The sequence below is a fragment of the Podarcis filfolensis genome (genome assembly GCF_964270895.1).
Source record: "Podarcis filfolensis genome assembly, chromosome: 12".
NCBI classification, from domain to species: Eukaryota; Metazoa; Chordata; class Lepidosauria; order Squamata; family Lacertidae; genus Podarcis; species Podarcis filfolensis.
This window is the reverse complement of record NC_139614.1, coordinates 2,837,174-2,855,524: the sequence shown is the minus strand read 5'-3', so window position 1 is coordinate 2,855,524 and position 18,351 is coordinate 2,837,174. Positions and strand designations below refer to the sequence as shown.

The following is an 18,351-nucleotide window of genomic DNA, read 5'->3' as shown; positions in this document are numbered from 1 at the left end:
CCTCCACTGCTCTGGGCAGCCGGGAAAGACTCCCAGGCTCTAAAGAGAGTGCCCAGCAGGGCTCAGAGGGAAGAAAGACTGAGAGGGCAGGCTAGAGTTGCAGGATGAGGAAGGAGGCAGAAGGGAAACAGTGAGCAGAGGCAGACAGGCAGAGGAGGGGATGTGGAGCAGAGCAGAGCAGACCCCAGTGTCAGGCTCGAGAAATCCTCTCCCTCCCCCCGATGGCACCAAGAATCAGGGAGGAAACAAGGAAGTTCTTACTTATGATTTATTCCATCATCACAGTGAAAGACAAAGGAATCCAATCATTCCTCCATGACAGAGATGCTCGCACTGAGCTGGCCCCCCTCCCTTCTAACAACTACACCTGCTTCTACGGCATCCGCCCGTGGCCAACTGTCGTTGTGCCCTTTGTTCTTGCACCCTTAACAAACGGTGCATTTTGGGAGAAGGGGGGTCGGTTATGCTGTCCAGTGAAGTGTCAGCTGGCTGCTGTCTCCCCTCCTCCTTCCCCTAACACCGCATAACTCTGCTGTTCTCCCGTCTCTGAGCTGTCATCTTCCTCCAAGCCCTGCTGTAATTTGAGACTGCCTTTCTCTTCCCTGGAAGCTACAGACAAAAGGGGGGGGGGGGACACGACCTCCACCACTCCTCCTCCTCCTCTTCAGTCCAGTCCCTGACACTCAGTGACCACGGAGGAAGTCACTGGCGGAGCACAAAAGGTGACAAAAAAACACTTTCCGAGTTTCTGGTCTCTCCCAGCTCCAGGTGCACCAATACATCTCCTTGCCAAGGGTGCAAAGGAGCCTTGGTATGCCTCTGACACTGTGTTGTGTTAACACACACCAGCACTTACATTAAGGAGGGCTATCCATGTTTAATGCTGATCTTTGAATGTTGCAGAATTTGCAGAATGTTGTGAGAGCCAGCGTGGTATAGTGGTTCAGAGCAGTGGACTCGTAATCTGGTGAACCGGGTTTGGGTCTCCGCTCCTCCACCTGCAGCTGCTGGGTGACCTTGGGCCAGTCACACTTCTCTGAAGTCTCTCAGCCCCACTCACCTCACAGAGGGTTTGTTGTGGGGGAGGAAGGGAAAGGAGATTATGAGCCGCTTTGAGACTTCTTCGGGGAGTGATAAAACGGGATATCAAATCCAAACTCTTCAAACTCTTGGGTCTTGTGCTTTAAGATATTCTACTGTTCTTTATTAACAAGACTTTAATTGTGTTTCAAAGTTGTTACTCACCTCTTTAATACTTTTTGATCCGAACACGAAACTTACGAAAACCCACCTGTACCAGCATCCTGTCTTTGCAGTGGCCAACCAGCTGCCTATAGGAACTCAGCATAGGAAGGACCCGAGTAAAACAGCAGCCTCCTCACTTTAAAAATGTCTAATATTTTTAATATTTCTGAAATGAATAATTATTTTTTAATAATTTAAACCTAATTTGATGTATATAACACTCAATTTTTATTTTTTTGGGGAATATATTTAATGTTCTATTGACTGTAAATTCTTTTTTCTTTTCATTCCCGATAGCCAATTTTCATAACTTCAAATTCAAATATTCCAAAATTAAAACAAGTCTGAACTTTTGAACCCCCCCCCCTGAAATAACCAATATTATTTTCATTTTTAAGATGAACAACATTGTTTCTTTAATTTTTTTTCTATTACAGCTATGGATTGTAGGAAAATTGTACAAAATGGCTACCTAGTAGCCATTTCCCCCCCACGATGTCCAAAAAACAATTTTTTTTCAACCATAAATTTAATTCTTTTTCGAGAAAGAGCATGTCTTTGCAATAATTTTTTGGTTACATCATGCTCACACATTTTTCCACCAAAAAAACTAGTGCATTTATAATTTTTTTTAGGGATTTATAAAATCTTTTGAGTGCTGGTGTATTTTTCTTTCTGAAATCCTCATCACTTTATTGAGCTCTGTGTAAAATTTCAAAGAGATCTGATCATTGGTTATGGAGGGGGGGGGGGAATGTACACAAGGGTATCTTGTGCCGAGGGTCTCAAGAGGGACAAACAACACAGATTTAACGAAACTTCGAAGTGCTATAAAATTAAAACCGTTTGAGATAGAGGGGGAAAATTCAAGGGGGTTTCTTTCAACCATAAGGGAAGGGTGTACACCAAGTTTCATCAAAATCTGAGATGGTGTGTGTCAAAACCCTTGTTTTTTGCATTGATTTGATGTGGAATGACCTGAATATATACTGTGAATCTTAAGTTCTCCTTCTCTCTGCACTAGGCAGATTTTCCAGATATATAGGTAAGATGACTATCAGACGCTAAGTACATAAAGGTTATTAAATTCAGCAGTTTAATAACCTCTCTGTCCTGAATTTTCAAAAGTCGCCTGATTTCCAAACTCCTCAGGGGTTGAACATTTATCTTGATGTGATGTGGTACCGAACACCTTGACTTCAATTAATCATGATTCTCCCTGAGAATATTCCCAGGCTGCATTCCATACCCTGTATGCTGTTAAAGGGATTGTGCTTCACATTCCACTTGTTGCCTACAGGTTTCTGTCCTCCATGGGGAAGGAATCATTTACAAGGGTCTACAGTATCAAACATATAGAGCCATCATCCATCACTCATCAGTTACAATTCCCATTTGCATCCATTTATCTAATCTCAGGCTACAGGAACTGCCATGCTTAAGTAGTTCCAAACTACTTTAATAAAAAATGAAAATGCTGGTGATTACCACAACGTAATTATCCTAAAACACTGCTGCACTTCGTACTTAATTGTGTCCCCTTTCAGGTTTAATTTTGATTAAGAATATCACAAAAACGCAGACTCAGCAACAAAAAGACAACTCATCATCATCAATCCATTTTAACTGGAACTACCAATATTGCCAATATCTTCTCAGCAGCTCAGTGTGGGCAGAAAGACCAAATGTTGGCAGTCAGCTGGCAAAGACGGAAGCCTATGGGCTTCATTCACCAACAAGTTGTCTATATCAAAGGAAAATGCACTATATTCAGGAGCTTCGTATTAGCCATGCCACTGAATAAACTTGGCGGTGGGAAGGGCAAGAGAATCTTGGGGTCCTGCATCAATGTCTCCGGAAAACTGCCTACTACTGCCCTGCTGCCCACCAACTTTGGAGCTAGGGCCAGATGTTTAGGCATCCTGGTGCTTTAAAAACAGAGAAAATACCCAAACTTCTATACATAACAATAACTGATGTTTTAAAGTTATCACAGTTATTCAGAATAGCTGAGAGAGAGTTCTATAGTAATCTAGCAGCTCAATCTGTACACAGCCTATTTGGATAATATGCAAATGAGCTCCTGCAAAGTATATATTGTTAATCCCAACTGCCCAACACCACTGATTAGGAAATAAAAACCAAAGAAAAGGGGGGATTTGGAAGCTCTTCAGATGCAATTTACCCAAACAAAGAAGATGTGGGTTTTAAATTGTAGAGCTGCAAAAAATGTCACTGAATGTCACGCAGACCTTTCAAGGCATGGATCTGTGATGGTGGGCTTAGTGATGTAGCAGTCAGAGCAGAGGCCCCCAAGCTCCTGCCCCCCCCCCCCCCCCGTGGACCACTTGAAAATTGTTGAGTCTTAGCAGGCCACTTAATTATTTTTCTGCCTGTTGTACCAATTGTAATGTGCTGTGCTGGATGCTTTTTTATTTTAATTGTCTTTTTATTGCTTCTTTGATTTCTTATATATTGCATTTTTTATAATTACAATATAAAAATAAAACAAGCAATAAAATACAATTAACATCAACATGAATATTTGATGTGATGGATGCACTGCCAGAAATCCCGACACTGTGGACCAACTGAATGGAGCTCTGGGACTGCTGGTGGTCCATCTGGGGAACTCCTGAGTTTGAGTACTGTGGCCCCCCAGGGTCAAACCTTCACTCAGCCGCGGAGCTCACTGAGTGACCTTGGATCAGCCATTTATTTCTCAGCATAACTACCTCACAGGATTGTACTCAGAAGAAAATTAGGGGGAAGAGACCATGGATGCTGCCTTGAGCTCCTTGAGGAAAGTGGGAGATCACTGCAGTAAAGAAGCTTCTCTATAGACTGAAGCCAGCTTTCCCTGCCAGACGTGCCCTCTACCGTTCCCTCCCCTGCCAGCACGCCCAAGATGGAAAGCACCCCTCCATGAAACCATGCTCCCAGCTGCTCAGGAATGATGTTGGCCCTAAGCGATGCAGGCAGCATAGCCAGACCTTCCTCCATAAAGGGGATACGTTTACAATTAAACACATCATTACAGCTGTAAGGTCAGGCCTCGGGGTGCACTGAAACAATTAATGATTTTCATTCTGGTTCCCAACAGTATAGAAATAGCTCCACAGTGTGCATGGGTACACTGACAAACACACTTTATAGATTCTAATTTAGCATTTATTGACCATGACGATGCAGCTGATAAATGTTCTGACTGTGCAGGTTCATCACACACTGTGACCACAGATGTCACTTGTAGTGTAGTAAAAGTAGCAGACATACTATACGGCCTGCACAGCTTTTTCTGTAGATGGCAGTGTATGTCAAACTATGGGGCTTTCTTCCCCAGAAGTCTTATAGGCAGTGAAAACTAATCTAAACAGAGCATCTAACACAATATGTAAAGAATGCTCACTCAAAATCACAGATCATTTCACAATATTAAGCTTCTGAAAACAACACTGGAAAGCTACCAGTAATTGGTGATTTCATCACTAATTGCCTATTGTTAATACCAGGCATGTAGTGGTGCTACACAGAATTTTTCTAAAATAAAATGAAAGAGAAAGAATAATAAAATCATAGAACGGTAGAGTTGCAAGGAACCCCAAGGGTCATCTAGTCCAACCCCCTGCAATGCAGGAATCTCAGCTAAAGCATCCATGACAACATCCAAGAGACAGAAAGAGAGAGAGGCCTTTTTATGAACAGATTATTGTGCTTGGCACAAACTTGGAAGTCACTACACAAAAGCAGTTTTTGGCCGTTCTTTGGAGAAGTTGAGAAGTCTGATTATAATATAGCCATGGATATAAAGAAAATGGAAGGCAGAACTATTTTCTACATGGCCATTTTACATGAAAGACCAAGCGAACCCAAGAATTACCTTATTGGACTAGACCAAACAATTGACAAGTTTATCTTGTGATGGGCATGCTAATTTTCTGTACAGTTGCAGCAAGACAGTAAGTGAGTCGACAGTAGAAAACTAGGAGCAGCCTTTCCCTAACCAGAAGGTATGAGAAATCTTTGGCAAGTCTCTTTGCCTTCTTTGGTGGGTGGCTTTGCAGGGGGGCCATGGGCAGGGCAGATTGTCTGCCTGCTGCCAAATTGGCCAATGGCGGCAGGACTTTGAAGGCATTCCCCTGGGCGCAGAACCAACTGTCCAATGGCAGAGCTGGGTCCCGTGCCCAGGGCCAGGATAAATTCCAGGCCTGCCTGGCCACTCAGCCTCTTTTCGCCACACTGGTTCTCTCACCCTCCCTCCCTTAGCTTAGGGCTTTCGTGGACGGTGTGCAATGCCGCCATATTTCAGGGCTGGGCAGGAATTTTTACACCTGGCAAATTGGCACCAGCCAGCTGGCTTTCACCTACCTCATAGCAATTTTCACACCTTTGAAAGGCGGATAGGCATTGGGAAAACTTAGATATTGATTGGAGGAGAGGTTGTAGCCTCTGCCTGCCCCTCCATGGGTAAGGGTATCCTGTTAAAAGGATCCAAGAAGAGTGTCTCCTGTCCAATGTCCAGATGAGGGCCAGGGCCATACTCATCCAATGGGAACCACTTAGGGGATGCCCAGATTTGATGTGGGTCATAGGGCGTCCCTTCTGGTTTCCCTGGTTTCCCTTTGCTCTTAATGTCACTGCCAGCAGATGGGCTGGAGTGCTATATGCAGCTACTTGTCCCAATGCCATTGGCAGAAGTTTCACATCCGTAACCAATAAAGTTGTGATCCCATAAAGCCAGTACGCGGGGCAATGTCTAGTTATTTAATCCTTAGGGAATGGGGTGGTCATGGGGCCTTGACTATTTCAGAAAAACATATGGGACAAGGGGGAAAAGGTTTGGCCAACGACTTTGGAGAGAAATGGTTTGGCTTTCTAACTCATACGATGCAACATAACTCCTCCAACAACACATGACACTTTATGGCAGGACTTATTAGGCTAAGTATTGAATTTAAGCTACACTCAATATGCCAGCAAGTTTGGAAAACTCAGCAGTGGCCAGAGGATTGGAGAAGATCAGTCTACATCCCAATCCCAAAGAAGGGCAGTGCTAAAGAATGCTCCAACTACCGCACAATTGCACTCATTTCACACGCTAGCAAGGTTATGCTTAAAATTCTACAAGGAAGGCTCAAGCAGTATGTGGACCGAGAACTCCCAGAAGTGCAAGCTGGATTTAGAAGAGGCAGAGGAACCAGAGACCAAATTGCAAACATGCGCTGGATTATGGAGAAAGCCAGAGAGTTCCAGAAAGACATCTACTTCTGCTTCATTGACTATGCAAAAGCCTTTGACTGTGTCGACCACAGCAAACTATGGCAAGTTCTTAAAGAAATGGGAGTGCCTGATCACCTCATCTGTCTCCTGAGAAATCTCTATGTGGGACAAGAAGCTACAGTTAGAACTGGATATGGAACAACTGATTGGTTCAAAATTGGGAAAGGAGTACGACAAGGCTGTATATTGTCTCCCTGGTTATTTAACTTATATGCAGAATTCATCATGCGAAAGGCTGGGCTGGATGAATCCCTAGCCGGAATTAAGATTGCCGGAAGAAATATCAACAACCTCAGATATGCAGATGACACAACCTTGATGGCAGAAAGTGAGGAGGAATTAAAGAACCTTTTATTGAGGGTAAAAGAGGAGAGCGCAAAATATGGTCTGAAGCTCAACATCAAAAAAACGAAGATCATGGCCACTGGTCCCATCACCTCCTGGCAAATAGAAGGAGAAGAAATGGAGGCAGTGAGAGATTTTACTTTCTTGGGCTCCATGATCACTGCAGATGGTGACAGCAGCCACGAAATTAAGAGACGCCTGCTTCTTGGGAGGAAAGCAATGACCAACCTAGACAGCATCTTAAAAAGTAGAGACATCACCTTGCCAACAAAGGTCCGTATAGTAAAAGCTATGGTTTTCCCAGTAGTGATGTATGGAAGTGAGAGCTGGACCATAAAGAAGGCTGATCGTCGAAGAATTGATGCTTTTGAATTATGGTGCTGGAGGAGACTCTTGAGAGTCCCATGGACTGCAAGAAGATCAAACCTATCCATTCTTAAGGAAATCAGCCCTGAGTGCTCACTGGAAGGACAGATCGTGAAGCTGAGGCTCCAATACTTTGGCCACCTCATGAGAAGAGAAGACTCCCTGGAAAAGACCCTGATGTTGGGAAAGATGGAGGGCACAAGAAGAAGGGGACGACAGAGGACGAGATGGTTGGATAGTGTCTTCGAAGCTACAAACATGAGTCTGACCAAACTGCGGGAGGCAGTGGAAGACAGAAGTGCCTGGCGTGCTCTGGTCCATGGGGTCACGAAGAGTCGGACACGACTAAACGACTAAACAACAACAACATTGAATTTAAAGTAACACTGCCATGCATGTATAGCCTTGCACCATATGATGTTGTTTGATGTCCTGTTTCACACTTAACTCTGGCAAAGAAAAACTGGTGCTCAGCCCTGCTCCTTCAACAACATACACCCCAAACTAACTGAAACATGAACAAAATAAGCAGACCCCCCTACCTTGCCCAACAGCCACTCATTTTAAAATAAAGATTAAAAAAAGGGAAGGGCAGAAGGACTTGGTGGGCCCCATAGTGTCCGCATTGGGGATGTCAGGTCTCTACAAAAGTAACAGAGAGACCTAATCTTACAGTGCTGATCATTTAATCCACAGGGAAGGAGAGAAGGAAGAGGGCTTGATCAGAGGGATTGGTGGTTGCTTCTGGATAAGAAACATAAGAACCTGGTTGTGTCACTCTTTATTCAGGGAGGGAATCACATGTGGAAGGCTACTGCTGCATCTGTATGGACAAAATAACAATTTACTCAAAGGGAAAAGCAGCAGATCTTCCTCCTCTGCACCAGAGGGAGACAAGAGACAGCCAGGTCCTTTCTGTTGGCTGGAGAGCAGCAATTACTGCATGGCTACTCCCTCTCGGAACTGCTTACAAGAAGGTGAAAACCTTCCTCTGTTGTCCAGTATGTGGTACTGAGAGGTATATATGCTAAGGGCACCACTAAAAACATCATGGCTAATAGCTGTTGACAGACTTATCCTCTACAAATTTGTCTAATTTTTTAAAAAGCCACCTAAGCTTACTCAACATCACATTTCTTGGCCAAGGAATGAATGACATCCTTTTGTCTGTCCTGAATCTATTACCTCCATATAATTTTTAGAGGAAGGAACTACGTTAGTAGAAAAACAGCATTTTGAAAGTGTTATAAACATGCAACACCAAATGGCACCGGAGAGCAAAAAAAATGTATTTGCAATTTTCCAAAGCATTTTTCTTTTGATACAATGATTTAATTTCTGACTTATTTATAGCTTCCCCCCATGTGTAGATCCACCCTACATTACAATGAAACTATACCAAAAACATGCATAACTCACTCCTAAGATTTAAATTTGTGAGGGGGGGGGCGCGGAACCTTATCTGAAAATGTAGGGGGGGAATGGTAAGGATTTGAGGTGTCTATCTGGAATACCAGATAATTTAATTTATGATTGCTGTGAAATAGAATGATGATTACAAATAGAGCAATACTTTGCAAACAGGAGTTTTTAATTTGAAGGTAATTGCTAGCAAATTTCAGAGCTGTTAACTATGGCATAAAAGGACAACTGACTCACTCACATTCAGAAATCAGCGTTTGATTAGGGACTACAATGTGATAATAATGGCATAATCAAGATGTGGAAAAACCTTTTGATAAATAATGCGTGAATGGCATTTTTTGACAACGTACCTTTGCTTTGTACAATGAATATCTTATTTTTTTCCCCTCTGTCAAACTTCTGCTTCTTTTCAAATATCAGCTTTATCAACATTCCTTATGTGCCTGATTTCCAGCTGTTCTGCTTCAAAATTAGAAGCCTTCCCTTTGATGAATGTTCATGCAGCTGATTAGAAAATTGCCTCACAAACAGAGCCCTTGAGCGGAAAGCCAATCAGGAGAGATACCACATAATGCAAGAGGGGACCTTCTGGATCAGACCGAGGCCGATCGAGGCCACTGCACTAGTTCCTGGATGCCTTCCCAAATCTTCCTCCAGAGTTCAGATGACCTTTCCATCCTCCTCCTCCTCCTCCTTTAAGGGAAGGGCATCAAAGCACTGTGCCTGCTGCTCACGGAGAGGATGTGTGCATGCATATGCCTTTGTCCACTTCTTAAGCTGAACTGGGCTGCTTTTACCCTCTAATGCACTTCTCCACCCCTTCCAAAGGGACATGCTCTGCAGCAAGAAAGCCTTTCCAAACCAAGAGAAAAGCAAATCCTCACCCCTGTACGAAACTCTCAGTGTCAGGCTGTGCAGTCATTCACAACTGTGCCACTGTGTAGGTGACAAAAATGTGGTGACCCCAAAGACTATCTAGTTTGTGCACATCCAAAGTCTGTTTCGGGGGCCAAATCTGGCCTGCCAGTTGGTTTAATCTGGCCCCTGTGGCTCAAAGCTCAACAACTTCAATAAAAAAGGTCAACAACTCTGGTCGGCCCTCATGCCTGTTCACCTCATCAAATCTGGCCCTCTTTGAAAAGATGTTTGGGCACCCCTGATCTAGTTCCATTGACAAATGTCAGGAAATGCAGGACAAATGGGAACCACTTCACCAGCCCCCTGCCAAAGGTGAAGCAAGTTTGCCAGACTTGTTTGGCAGGCTTGATTGGTGACTTCTGACCAAAAATTAGAATAGTAGAGTGGTTCCCAAACTCCCACCACCACAAGGGACCACTTGAAAATTGCTGAAGGTTTTGGCAGCCTACTTGATGGTTTTATCCCTGTTGCAGCAACTGTAATGTGCTGTGCTAGATGCTGTATGATTTTTAATCGTATTTTTACAGGAACCCACCCTGAAATAGTGGATTGCTTGTTCTCAATTAAAAACTAGCGAAGTGACAGCACAATAAAGAAAAGTCACTTTGCAAAGCACTTTGTGCCCAGATTCCCAATGAGTGATTGATAGGTGTTTGGCAAGCACCACACAGAATGCTTTGCAAATCCCATGCCTAGCACTTTTCATACACAGCTGGTTGTCAGGGGTTTGCGAAGCTGCACAAAGAGCTGAGCAAACTGCCTTCCCTCACCCAACTTCGATGTGTCAGATGACTGGCACATGGGTGGTGCTGCCTACTTTCAAGGTTGGCTCACGGGGTGGCAGGGAAAAGATCTGGTCCACTGGGCCAAAAATGGTTCTGTTGGGTCCCCTCTGTCTATATGCTTGCCGACACTCTCAGTGAACCCTTCAATGCTACATCATTAAGAGCATCAGTCTCGGGGGTGATCTTGGGAAAGAAGACGAGGGCTCTCATTTGCCTTGTTCCCAAAGCAGCAGGGTGTTCTCTGGGCTGCGGTGAGCAGCCAAGTTCCCCCACGAAGAATACCCCCCTGCCCCATTTCACAGTGGATGAATATTTGTTAAAAGAAATATTTTTAATGAATGAATGGTCTCTTAAAAGGGAATATTCAGCTCAGACTTAGTGTAAACGAGTAGAAAAAACCCCTGAAGATTAATGGCTTTCACTTAAGATTTATAGTGTCATTTGCTCTGTTCTAGCCAAAAGAAAATTCAGTATTGAAAAGCAATATTTAGGAGCTGTCATGTACCTGCATTTCCATATTTAGATAGAATAGCCTTGTTTCCCCCCAAAGCCAGATTTTACACTTCTGGTTTACAAGGAAAACATGCTATGACTAAATGCTGTTGTGGTGTATCCCTTGTAACCTGATAAAGATGTAAACTGTAGGCGCTGCATTTTATTTTTTTAACTTGATTTTAGCCACGTTGCATGGAATAAATCAATATCTGAATATGGAATCCTACATCTATAAAGTAAGGATTATCTTTCAATATTGAAGGTGCTTCAGGCCAGAGTACCTGGAGAGATGTACTCCTCAAAGCACACACCCTTGTCTCTTCCTCCCAGCCTCCTCCTGCAGTGTGTTTCATGGGGATTTGAACACAGTGGTCCCAATCCAAGTCAGATATGTAATCTGCTACAGCATACTGGCTCTCCAGAATGAGGGAAAGTAGGGTTGTTGTAAAATGTCAGGAAACATATATGTGTGTTTGTTTTGAACTGTTTTTAACATTGAATTTTAAATTACTGCAACCTGATTTAGGGTCTTCTGGTGAAGGAATGGTAAGAAATCAAATTTACAGTAATAATATTATATTTTTTCATAATCGGTAAATAATCTTGCATTGTATTGGATCATAAATGCTACAGCTTCACCATTCCTAATGCTTTCGAGACTCAAGGAAAAAATATGGAAGCAGCATTTCAGTGTGAAATACTGCTATTTCTCATATCATGTCAGTTTGGAATCAACCACTTCCTAGAGGGAATGTGGCACCTGGTTTTTTCCAATGATTCCTTCATTGACCTAGGCTGAGGCTGAGAAACCAAAGTTTTTGATATGCTATCACAGAACTGAATAATGTGTATCGTGGTTGTTTAATTCATAGGGAGGAAAGGCTATTATTGTTCTGCTTTATTATCATTTTTTGTATTAAATGTTTAATTGTAATAATGTGTTAGCCTCTCAAAGATTATTTCTACATATAAATATGGCAACAACAACCATATCAGCAATTTGCATATGAGTGCCAAATAAATATTTTACCTTTAAACTACAATTTAATTTCATATTTAATATTTGACCTATCTTGTTTCTTGTCATGGATCCAAAGAGGGCTCAATAAAACATTATGATTAATAATTTCACAGTGTAGTAAGGATGTTTACATGTCTACTCACAATGCTGTGACTCTAGAAATGGCTTTTTCTTGCAGGTTGGCGTGTTTTTGTCATGGAAATTCTATTCAATATTGATCCAGAGCAGAACTCCAACATTTGTTAGCAGAGTAAAAACTTAAACACGTTGCAGGATTCTCAAAAAATAGACCAGAGGCAATTATATTTCATCCAGCAGAGCTTTACTGCTACTGAAGGCAAATGAACATCATGGTCACAAATCCAATACATTCAGGACTGGTGCAGTCCATAAGAAATCCAGTTGCAGCAGAGTTAACTTAAACTTACAATAACTTATAGTAAGTCTGTCTAACCTTAACACTATATACAGAACACCACACCAGAAGGAAAGAGAGATGGCCCTACTTATATAGTCAGCATGACCTTGACAGAAGAGATAAGAGAACCAGTTTAAACCAGCTGTACTCAGCTTCTCTGAAGGAATAACCCAAACACCATGAACCTCCTGCTTGTTTCTTTCACACAGAGAAGCCTCCAGAACCCTCTTGAATTAATTAGAATAGGAAAGATCTCTACACATCAGATCAATACTTTCTGCACCAAGAAATGCAAACTGACAGTTTATGTATCCTGCCCATTTCATAATTTTACACCTAGCAGTGGACCCTGGAGAGTGGGAGATGTGGAATGGCTCAGAGCCTTTGAAGAAATTAATGGGAAGTAGCAAGCCATTGCTCTAGACAACCTGTTTTTTGGAAAGGTTTCAATAACAAGACACCATCCATTTATTATGCTTGATTTGGGTCTTTCAATATGAAAATAATGCAATGCATTTGCAAGAGTAAGACAAATGAGCATCTCTACACTGGCTAATTTTTTACTGGCCTGGCTTCATGAACACTGTTCGGCCATGCTTCTGCAGTTGTCTAAAGGAGTTGATTTCCATAATATTTCATGGAAGAAACTTCTCAGAAAGGTGAATAACAGAGGCAGAAGATTTCACCGCAGACAAACTGGTCCCATTTACTATATTTATGGCTGCCATACACCTGGATTTTTCCGGATATTACCGGGATTTCAAAGGCGGAATTGACATCTGGGGTGGGGGTGGGAATTTCCGAAAGGTGGCACTTTGTCCTGGATTTTTGGCAAGTCAATCAAAAAACTTTGGGGTTTGTCTGACAATTTCAGTGGTTTCCTTAAAAAAGGCTCAACAATTTTGGGGTCTTCCTATAAAAAGCTCAACAACTTTCTGGTGTCCTGGTTTTTACTTTTTGAAATATGGCAACCCTACTATATTTTCATAGTTATGTTTCTTTTCAAAATAGGGGCCATCTGCAGCAGGTTTAGTAATGTGTCGAAAGCAGCAAATGCAAGGATAAAATTATAGAGGATTTAATTTTTTTATTCAGGAAGCCCCATGAGATAAATTTGGGCTGCATAGATTCAAACACTCACATGGTTCTACCATCCAACAATTTCCTGGCAGAGTGGCTTCCATACTTTCCAATTTCAGGTGACATTTTCACTGAAGAGGTCACCAAGCTTCTGTAATTCCTTGGCTCTGAATATGAACCACAGTGACTTGCAATGCTCAGAACAGATACAAGGAGTGCATCGCTTCCCCCTGAGATTTTCTCCAAGTCAGCAAAGGAGGGAGGAAAGATGAGCCTCAAAAATAGCCCAGTTTCCTAAAAGAAGTTAGGGGAAAGAATCAGTGGAAAACTTAACAGAATAGGAACAAACTGATTGTCAGGATTTATTTAACAGAGATGAAAAAAGAGAGGAAGAAGCAAGAGGAACAACTGAGGTTGGTATACCACTCTCATTAGGTTTCTGAGCAAGACAGTAAGTGAGGATGGAGTCCAACATTAGTGGGTGTAACATTTTGTCTAGAAAATCCCCATTGTTTGGCCAAGCATTTCTAGAGAATTCATTTGATTCAGTGTTGGCCATTTACTCTGTATTTTATGATTTCGTTTTTTGAAATAGATTTTAATGCTTTTATTGTACCAACATGTTTCTCTTATGAGTTGGTGGTTTATAAATAAAAAATCTACTATATATTTTGGAAAGTTGCTTGTCTGCATGCTTGCTATGCATCTGGACACCTCTTAAGTTATCATAACCAAAATTTGACTGATGGTTCCTGAGATCAAGAAGCAAGTTTGGATACAATTGTACGCCATTTGGAATCAAGATGTTGAACTGAACTTTTGAAAACTGCACTTATTTTAACCAAATTTCGCATAACTGTTCCCGAGATCAAGGAGCAAGTTTTGTCTATGTTTGGATACAATTGGGTGCCATATTGAATCAAGATGGGGGACTGAACCTTTCAAAACTGCACTGCTTTTTTGGTTTCTTGGAAATCCTAAGCAATGCTGGGTACAAGGCTGCTTACACACTTATAAACAAACAAACAAACAAACAAACAAACAAACAATGGCATTCAGAGTCTCTCAGACCTGCTCTGACTCAGATGGTCCTGGGAGGCAGGTGTAAGTATGCCTGCTGTGTGACTGTAGAAGACAGTGGCTGCTCTGTCCTCCATAAGCTTCTCTGCATGGTTTCTTTTTACTTCCATCCTTTCTGCAATCTCCTTGGTTTCTCTGTTTCTTCTCCCAGTCGTCAGCTTGCCTCAGAGCATCCTCCATTTCACCCCAAACTACTCAGTGGAAACTCCTATGGCAATGCCTAAGGGCCAAAAAGGGTGGTGTCCCAGGTATCCCACACGACGCGACGCAGCATAAGGTTACATTATTATCCTTAATACCACTGTCTCTCTTAGAGCATGTTGCAAAGGCACATGAAGCAACAGTCCTGCTGAAGCTATGTAAGTTCTGGCCCACTGCTAGCTGAGAGACCACTAGGCAACCCTGTATCTGATGCCTTGAATTCTAGGCTTAGGCCTACTTTGCATTTGAAGAGGGGAGAGGAGAAAGATCTGGTTTTCTGAATGCTACAACTGCTCTGCACAGCACCAGCCTTGGCATGACTGCAACATCTGCCCTGCTTAAGTGTGTTTCAAATAGGCTTCACCATGCAGTAACTGATTGGTCCCCAAAAGACACATAGGAAAATATTTGCAGCTGAAGCAGCTGCTCTAATGCCGAGTTCCAGGGCCCAAAGAGAGCATGGCCGGGGCATCAGGTGTGACTGTCTTTTACTTAAAGAACAACTGCGGCTGAGAGAGCAGCAAACGGCTGCCATAAGGGATTTGAAACAAAGCGTTCTGACTAATGAACTGAAAACAAAACAAAATCAAATACAGATGGTGGGCAGGTTGGATCAAGTAGCTGCTAAGGGAACCTTTCACTTATGGTAAGCTGGTTACTGCTTACAATTCCAAGTAGGTTGGTGATAGGACTTCTACATGAAAAGAATGTGCTTTTTCACTGACCACTGGTCTCCATCCCCACACACCAAAGTTTACCATCTGAACCCTTCTCCCATTGCTATTTCGCATCACTAAATCATCTTCTGTCCTTCACCAGAGCAGGGCATGATAGTAAACAGATCATAACTATTTCCTTTTAAAAATAAGTATGTGGAATAGAGTGTTTAACCATATAATGGATCTGATCTCCATTGAGCTTCCACTCAAATTCATTTTTTAGCAATGGTTTGGGTAGGTCAATATAGGCAGAACAGAGAGGGGGGAAGGATACACTACCCTGACATTTTCTGTTTACTCAGTCAAGGACTTAGAAAACACCTGAATGTTTATTATTCAGTTTAAAGGACATGTTCAAAAAACACGATTGCCTATCATACGTTGTTATATGTAACAATTCAAAATGAACCTCACCGGCTTAAAACGTGAAATGGCAGACTTCACAGCACATTTCACTATGATGTTCATGCCCTTCCAAATTTGCCCTAGAGATACCGGTACTTTGTAATTATCATTCACATAGAAATTTAATTTTTTAGAAACCTGGAGGACAGTGCTGAAACCAGAAGTATGTCAAGATCAAAAAAGGAAATGGGGACTTGTGTCTACCAGGAAACATTCTGTCTCTTGAAAATGTGAAACATTGAAGTATATCTGCATATTATGTAACCGAGGCCCAAACATATCACATTGAGCTCTTGATCAAAATTCAAGCTCTTATTTGAATAGTAATATCTCATCTATACAATGCCTCTTCTCAGTGTGCAATGTTTGTTTTCTGTGTTGTAGGGCTGTCACATGTCTGGAATTTTCTGGACATAGCTGGGATTCACCCATCAAAAATGGTGTCTGGGTAGAATTTTTGAAAAGCGGCAAAAACCTGGGTGTATGGCAGCCCATATTGGAAATGTTGATTTTTGGAGATTTTGCCAAACCCACCCCCCAGCTTTAGTGTCCAGATTTTGAAATATGGCAACCCTATTTGTTGGAAAGATCATTTTATAGCATCTTCCAGGAAACAAGTTTTCAAGAACATAAAGCACTCACCAAATATACTTGCCAAGAAAGAGAAAAACAAATGTGTCACAAAATCAAAACATGTTTAAGGAAGTTCTCTCCTCTATAGAGTGTCTTTGCACTCAGAGATTCTTCCTGCAAAGTCGAGCTTGGGAAACCCACTGTGGGCACACACAATACACCTTTTTAAAAAAAGAGACAGAGCAGTCTAGTCTGAACTAACATTCATTGATTTCCATAGAGTTGGACATGTAATCAAGACACCCAGTTTCATTTAGTATTATTGCTGGAGGGAGAGTGCATAGATTTCACTTTTGATTAATATTCTCATCAACTTGTATTTTCTTTATTTCTATTTGGTATTCCATTGCTTTCTAAAGGGTCAGAGTGCATTTTTTATTTGTAAAATGTATTTGCTGCATTACTAGTCTGCAAGCTCTCAAATGAGATCTCTATATATACAAACTTTATACACAAACTATATTATCTATCTCTATTAAAAACACAGTATGATATTTGCAATTCTAGTATGCAACATTCAGATATTGAAAGAGGAAAAATAGATGACGTCAAACATCAGCTGCCTCTTAGCACCACCAACAGTATCCTGGACAAAAAAGATTTAAACAAATCTCCTAAAAGAGTGAACTGGCCAGATGGATGTTGTTTAGAAAAGGGGTTTTGCTGCATATTACTTGGAAATCCGACTCAGCACATGCCCATTATGCAAAGGACGGACTTCATCTGGGAAAATCCTTTCCCCCACATCAACAGGTCATGAGAAGCAGGTTCAGTGTGGTCTTGAAGGATGGAGAGAAGCAGTGAACAAATGGTAAGCACCCTGAGCACTGGACGTGGGCACTGGATTACCCATAAAAAACTCTCATGGCCTACTTGCCAGAGGGAACTTGGGAGTGAGATGCCTCCTTGGCAGTCTCACTGACTCCAAAAGTTATGCAAATCTCTCGGGTGTGTTGGAAATGAAGAAGAGGGCCTGGTGTAGCACTGACCCAGTGTTTGCAGCGACTGGGAGGAATGGTGGTTCCTAGTATTTTGGTAACAAGGGCACTTGCACCGAGCCTGGAGTGGCTGTCTTTCAACTAAATAAAATGCTACAGATCATCCATGTAAATCAATAAGCTTGTGGATCATAGTTCCACACATTTACTGCCTAGTCTTTTCATTCCAGGATCTGTTGTACACTGCATGTGTGTCACCATCAACACCTGGCTAAGTTCCACACAACACCCCCCATTCAAAAGCAGCATATTACAGGTCTGAATCAGCGTTGCAGTTCACATGCACGACTGGTCTAAATGTGTATCAACTTGCAGAACTTGCCTCCTCCTCCTTCACCCATCTTTTTGAAAATAATATACTGAAATCTACTGCCTGTTTGGGATAGCTATCTGCAATACTGAATATGGAGTTTCTGGATAAGGAGCAGTAAACCACAAATATATTACCTGCAGTTTTGCGGGGGGGGGGGGGGGGACAAAGAAGACATGAGAGGGGAAGATAGCATCTTATTTTTCCTATTTTGCCTTTCTTATTTTCAATGAACTATCTATGATAAAAGCACCTCCAGCCATATACTTTTTTCCAGAACTGAGAAACAAATGACATACAACAAGCAGTTCAGGGCAAAAGGGGAGGGGGCTTTTAATAATCTCTATTGTTCTATTATTTATCTGTCAATTTTATGGTTTATAAAGTATGAGATTTAGGCCTTAGAAACCTTCTCTCCTTGAAGAGTAACGCATTGGAGAGGGTACTGTATCATGACCTCAACAAACCTTTTACTGAAAAAATAGAATTCTCCGGAGACAAACACATTTCTCTCTGTGATGATGCAAGCTTATATACAGTGGTACCTCGGTTTACAGACGCTTCAGGTTACAGACTCCGCTAACCCAGAAATAGTACCTTGGGTTAAGAACTTTGCTTCAGGATGAG

At 42.0% G+C, this 18,351-nt stretch overlaps 1 protein-coding gene across 12 annotated transcripts in view; it reads right to left on the bottom strand.

The window, feature by feature from the left end:
- The window catches only part of TPK1 (thiamin pyrophosphokinase 1), a 269,979-nt gene that overhangs the window by 38,637 nt on the left and 212,991 nt on the right, over window positions 1-18,351 (bottom strand). Inside the window, exon 9 of one of the 12 annotated variants that reach the window (XR_014540142.1) lies at window positions 11,554-18,269. The exons of 10 other annotated variants lie outside the window; for them this stretch is intronic. Coding sequence is in view for 1 of the 2 variants with exons in the window: in XM_083578292.1 (XP_083434418.1) it covers window positions 13,626-13,672 (47 nt within the window). In the remaining variant the exon portion in view is untranslated. Of the gene's footprint in view, window positions 1-11,553; window positions 18,270-18,351 lie in introns of those variants that run through there. One more of the 12 variants, XM_083578292.1, reaches the window with a different exon arrangement.